A 6,744-nucleotide genomic window follows, 5' to 3' on the forward strand; every position below is an offset into this window, starting at 1 on the left:
ACTGAAAATAACTACTATAGTTAACTTATAATATTAATTTAAAATATTAAAATAATTATATATATAATTATAACATATATTTTTAGATATATATTCACATTTCAGATATCTTCGGGTACTCATTCAGTTCTCGATTCGGATCGGGTTCGGGATCGGTTCTTCGTATATAGCAATTTAGAACTCATTCGGATATTTACCCCAGGTCTGATCGGTTCGGAACCTTGATTTTCGGATCGGTTTTGGATTGGTTCTTTGGGTCCAGATATTATGCTCAGGCCTATATTCATTTAAAATGAAACACGATAAAGAAATATAAAAAGTTTAAGTCTTTTATAAGAAAACAAATATATGAAAATATGACATTTACTAAATATTTGTCAATTTAAAAAAAAAAAAAAAAAAAAAATCCGCGCTTTGAAAGCGTGGATCAAAATCTAGTTTATTTATTTATAACATCAGCATGTCTAATCTTTATATCAACTCTATGTTCCATTTAACTTTTGATATGAAATTACTAGGAATTTAACCATTTTGATATAACAAAAACCATTTTTTTCTTTTTGAACCGAAAGAAGAAAAACTGTTTCATCTAAATAATCACGTGTTTCTGTTACTTGTAAAAATATTAACCTGATCATTGCAAAATTTAGTGATATATGTGTCCTAGTTTCGCTTCTTGATAACAAGATTCAAAGTGCATTGGATGTGTTCACTCTAGTAAATGCTTTTATGATTTTCTGTATTCTTTAGAATAGAATTTTATGAGCATTTGAACGAAGACTTTGAATATCAGCGCTATTTAACACTTCTAGAAATGGGTAAGTGGAAACTTCTAAGTTTTCAAAGTCAAAAGACAACATTGTTGGTTATTGAAATTTCTTTTGGTATGACAAATAAAATATTGTGTACGTGCTACAAATTGAAATTGGAGTTGACGCCAAAAGGTACAAATACGCCAAAATTAAAGGGCATAGAAACTTTTTCTGAATTATAAATTTGTAACCTCAAGGCACCATCCCAACATTGACTCTACGCTGTTTTATAATTTCAAAGGCAAATTTCACTTTACCACATTTCAATGGCATTTATTCGATTATAATATAATGTTTTCGATGCATTTTCCAGTAACATATATACTATTTACTTGTTTAAACAAATCACGCCAAACTAGAGTCAATCTGTAAAATAATGAAAAATATTTGTTGAACTTTAGAAAATATTTCGTAGGGAAAATACATCATAAAAACTAGGCATGGGCGCGGATCGGATATCCGGGTTTTTGAAGGTATTTGTGATTTGCTTCGAATGTTACGGATATCTGATTTTCCGATTTGCTTTGCTTCGGAAAAATACGGATATTCGGAAAAACGGATATCCGGAAAATAAATAGATATTTGCGGATATTTGCGGATACTTACGGATATCTCATTTGTTTTGATTATTACAAATAATCTTAAAAATTCAATACAAATTTGTTTTGTAAAATATTTTTTTGCTTAAAAAATATAGTGAATCTACATATTTTGTAAATTTTTAAACTTAGTTAACAATTATAATAATACAAAACTTAAGAAAAATATTATAATTGTCATAAATGTTTTCTCTTCTTTTTATGTAATACTTTTATATAAGTAATAATGTGAATAGAATCTGTCAAATCATATGTTAAGAATAATAATTATATAATTTTATATATCTAAAACTTTAAATATAATCAAAATATACATGTATTTATATATTGACGGATCGGATCGGATATTCGCTTCCCAAAATTTTAGTATTTGTGATTTGCTTCGATTTTAACGGATATTGAGTTTTAATATTTGCTTTGCTTCGAAAGCTTACGGATATTCGAAATTTTCGAATCAAATAACAACGGATAACGAATCGAATCAAATTTAACGGATAAAATGCCCAGCCCTAATAAAAACTATAACATTCACTTTTGCCCAAAAAAATATAACATTTACTTAATTGTTAAAACTTAGAATCACATTACCACTACTCGAGATTCTATCATAACTCGTTCACTGTTACTCCAATGTGGGTAGAGTTAACAATGAAAACAAACAAACTGAAAATTTGTAAGTGAGATTCCCAATAACTATAAAGCGAAGTAAAACGAGTCTGAAATTAACCTCAAAAGAGGTCAAACTACAACATTTTTAAATATGTACACATCATGTTACTCTTTAGCATCCTGCATTCATAGGGGTTTTTAGTAGTTACCTACACTACACATAACAATGCTTATTCCCTATTCTTCTTGTCTTTGTTCTTAAACCCAAAATAAGCTTGTTAGACTCCGTGCCGTTTCCTTGCTTCCTTTCTCATTAGACACTCGTGCAGTTTCTTTTGTTACTGGTGCACACCATTGTTGTTCCTTAGACCCACCGACTTTGGTTTCCTCGGAATGCATTTAGATAGAACCGCCTCTTCCTCATCCTTCTCCGTCGTTGGTCCCATTCTTGAACTCCTAATGCATCATCAAATAGTGAAGTAATATTATATAACCCTCCAATATATTTCATTATTGGTAAGTATATAAACATCTACTACGAAGAGACATTTGAAAGACGCACCAAAAAGTACTTCTGTACTTTTTACCATTTTCAGCTCTTCAATTAACCCACGCCATAACCAATTATTGGAATGTACGGTAACAAAATAAAACAAAACGAAGCAGAGATTCGTGCCGTTTCAAATAAAGGGTAGCAAACTGCCAAACGTTTTGCAAACCCATTAATTGTTTTTTACCTGTCAGCATTGTAAGAAGAAGATCGTTTCAAAGCAGGGACAAGTTCCTTCTTGGTCTCAATCAAACTGCCGCTAAAATACTCCTTATCTTCCAGTTTTACCCTTCCAAAACTCTGCAGTTCCTTCTCTGCCCTCTCCAGACTGTTATCCCCTGCTCCTCGCGTTACCGTGCACCCGCTACGTCCAGTCAACGTCAGCCCTTGATCTTTCAACAAAACGGGCCCACACTCTTTAAACGACATCGTTCCGCACGAAATCAGCTGCATCAACACGGCAGAAGCTCTCATCCTCCCGCTCGACAAACTCTCCACCGTCCGATGATCGCTACTGCCCTCGTTTTGACGCAATACCAGCCGTCCGTCTGCTTTGATCAGATTCTCCAAAGTCTCGGGGCTCGAATCCGACGGCGGAGGAGAAATCTCGTCTCTGCTCAGCTCAACGCTCCGATTCTCGCACCTCGCCGGGCATTTCACCTCCTCTATCTCCCCCTCCTTCGCCGGCTTTCTCCTCCGCCTTCGATCGTCCGTCTGAGTAGAAGCGTCCGCCGCGAGTCTACGAGCCGACTCGGCGCTCGACTCGGTTGCTTTGTACACCTTGTACTCGCTGAGATCGATGGAGCTCCACGACTGGTTTCTCCGACGGTGCACCGCCGCCGGAGGGATATCATCATCGCCGGAGTTTTTCTCCGGGTTCAGATCTCTGAACGACGTCGTTCCGAGGAGGCTCCTTGGGTTTGATGAGAGAAGACAAGAATCAAGAACCACCTCAGAGCCTTTGAGAACGTACTCTTGGCCTTGAACGGGGAAGATGAAGTCTTCCTCCGATAAATCGTGCCAGACAAATCCGTTCTTGTAGCTCCTGGAAGTTCAGAAGATCGGGACGGTTAGGTTTTGAAAGACAGAGGAGTTATGGTTGGAGAAGAAAGTGTTAACCTTTTGGAAGACCAAGAGTAGAGATTAGCCATGCCTTTGCCTCTAAGATCATTCAAGCGGTTTATTACATCTGAGAAAGAAAAAAAACAATAAAGTTTATAACTTTTTTTTGAAGCTACAATTCGAAAAGTTGCCGCCTTTATCACTGTTATGTTCCAGTAGTAATAAAGAGTAAACAGCCAAAGAGAAGAGAGAGTTTCAAAACCTTTTGAACTCAAAAAGCAACTTTCTTGTTTATTTTGAAAAAAAAACTGTCTTTTTCAGTTACTGATCAAGAAAACATGTAATTTTATTCAGAAAAAAGTAAGTGATTTTTGGGTCTGTTATGCCGTTACCTTTGAGGTAGAGACCATCGCCGGAAGAGAGGGTGACTTCCAGGAAATGAGGATGGTCAAGCTGACCATTCCGGGAGAGATAATAGACGACCGGAACTTTCCGGTTAGTAACCGGTTTATGACGAGGCTCAGACCAGATCCGGTTCCGCTCCGGACTAGTTTCTTGTTGGTGGTCTCTAGATCTCCTGGGGACCAGATAGTTGCTATCTGGTGTTGCTCTGAACACTCTTGAACTCATCCTGTTTTTTCTGTGTGTTTGTTTCTTTGCTTTCTGGAAGGGAAATAAAGAAGAGTAGACGAAGAACTCCAAGTGAGATTTGTTTGGGGAGTTATGAGGAAGTGATGTTGATGGAAAGACAAAATCTTTTGTTTATGAGTTTGGATTTATAGAAAGTAAATGAAGAAAAGAGGAGTGAGATGAGTTTTCTTGAAAAATGGGATGCCAGGAACAACGGGCTACACAACAAATGAAACTTTAGTCTCTATATTATCAGCTTTTCTGATAACCATATCAGCTCTTACTTACGCCAGTAGAAAAGCATTTTTCTAAAGTCAATTTAATTTAAATTCTTGTCATGAGTATTATTTTGTGACTTCTTATGGTAATATTTTTCTTTTGAAATTTTCATGAAGTTGGTAGATATTTTGAATAAGTATTTGAATGTTAGACTTAGGAGGTTTGTATATTGAACTAGGCTTAGATTATTTAATCACTAATACAATAATATTAGATTTTGAAAATTTGAAGGCTGCCCAAAAAGAAATAGATTTTTTTTAATATTATCTTTTTTCTCCAGATTTTAAAACACTACTCCCTCCATTCATGAAAATAAGATTTTCTAGACAATTCACGCATATTAAGAAAATAATCAATGTTTTCAATTAAACTTTTTATTTATATTTATTATACACTTTCCAATAACTATAAACCAATAATATTTAGTCAATTCAATTGCTTTCAATTAATGTGTCTTAAAAGAATCTAAAGTACCTTAAAAATATGAAAAGTCTATTATTATGGAACAAAACTAAAATCTAAAAAATTATATTTTCAGGAACGGAGGTAGTATATTTTTGTTTTTAATGGGGGATTTTGTTTTAATTGTGTCTTTTCTAAATATCAGCTTAATAAAAACCTAATAAAATAATTTTGGACATTTGTTTATTTTAAAACTGTCTTTAGTTAAAAAAGCATCGTCTAAGGGTAAAAAGCTCAATAAATGAAGTCATCGATGTTAAGAATCTCAGCCGAAAATTAATATTTTGGTATCATCATGACTAGTCTAGACCATTTTGGTAGTCTATGATATTCCTGTATTATTAAAAAAAAAAAAGCATAGCCATAAATAAACTATGAAAGGCAAACTATATCAATATGTACTATTTCTAGAATTAAAAAGTTACAATATGAATAATCCAAATGATCGTACGCATAACTACATTTAGTGAACTAATATAATAAGGTTTGTACAAGATATCGAGTCAAGCGACGCTGTTTAGAGCGTCTTCAATGCAGTTTATAAGATTTTAAAATGCTAATGAAGTTGACCAAAGGAGCCCACTTAGAGAGGAGAACCCTCTTCACACCTAACTTTGACTACAAAATATGAAACCGACGACGATTTTAAATGTGTCGTCCGTTTCGACGACTTGATTTTTGTGGACCTATACGGCTATAGTCATATTATCGTAAATTTATCGAACTGTGATACAAAAATCAAAACGGACGTAATATAATTCTAACATCGTTTTGCAGGTAAATTTAACGACGGCAGGCAGTTAATGTTCGACATTTACAGTCTCTGTCGTTTTATCTTTGCGTTAAATGGATATTCAAGGATAAACAAAGGTTAGAAAAGGTTAAAATCATTCAAGGATACCACGATTGAAATTGAACTTTTATGTATGTATTATAGTATATTTTTTGTTTGGTGCGGGCCACAATGAATTGAATCCATGACGTGTTTTGTCATTTGAAAATCATTCTATTAAATGATTATGTCTTGCTCAAAGGAAAAAAGGTTACACTTTGACTTTTATTTCTTACTTTTCATGACAGGAGTTCACGGACAATGTATCAATGTGGTCCCTTAAAGAGATCTTGTGATGAAGGGTTGAGATGGATTAAGATGATTTTTTCATCAGCTGCATTATGTAATTTGTATACGGCCAGTCACTGGACCTGGACATAGATACGCTCATAAATTCCAAATATTATTCTATCCTATTTATCGAACGGCTCTCATACTCTGACTGAGAGATTTATGAATTCGCCCTTGCTAATAGTTAAAACACAAACATCTCACGTTTTTGTTATTTTCTCTTCATCATATCTTGTTTTTGTTGTTGTTGTTGTTGTTTTCAAATCTACTTTTCAATGTATATATATAACAAGTACGGTTCTACTGATTTAGAATGGTAATTTTTAGGGTCAAAAAGAAGCTAACTAATGAATAGAAACACTGTTGTGATGTTCCTAGTGAACTCATGTATGCACATGTTTGAATAGAAACACTGTTTGATAATCCTAGTGAATACATGCATGCACAATGTATAGCAGACTGCATCGGACATTTTTTCTTTTGTGTAAACAAAATTTTGTTGTGTATAGTGTTTTCTTGTTTTGTTACAGGATTCCAGTGTATAGTGAAATCAGTTAAACTAGGCAACCCTTTAAATGTTAATGAGAAAATATCAAAGATGACATAACAATGGCGTGA

General features: G+C 34.1%; 1 protein-coding gene across 1 annotated transcript; it reads right to left on the bottom strand.

Annotated features, from left to right (window-relative positions):
- Positions 1-2,060: 2,060 nt before the first annotated feature.
- On the bottom strand, positions 2,061-4,484 carry LOC108824025 (protein SOSEKI 5). Its single transcript, XM_018597355.2, has 4 exons — positions 4,025-4,484; positions 3,690-3,759; positions 2,758-3,615; positions 2,061-2,476 (listed from the first exon to the last, which is right to left on the bottom strand). The coding sequence occupies exons 1-4, from the start codon at positions 4,260-4,262 to the stop codon at positions 2,359-2,361; spliced, it is 1,284 nt and encodes a 427-aa protein (XP_018452857.2). The 5' UTR covers positions 4,263-4,484; the 3' UTR covers positions 2,061-2,358.
- Between the last annotated feature and the right edge of the window lie 2,260 nt (positions 4,485-6,744).

The sequence above is a fragment of the Raphanus sativus genome, chromosome 9 (genome assembly GCF_000801105.2).
Source record: "Raphanus sativus cultivar WK10039 chromosome 9, ASM80110v3, whole genome shotgun sequence".
Taxonomy (NCBI): Eukaryota; Viridiplantae; Streptophyta; class Magnoliopsida; order Brassicales; family Brassicaceae; genus Raphanus; species Raphanus sativus.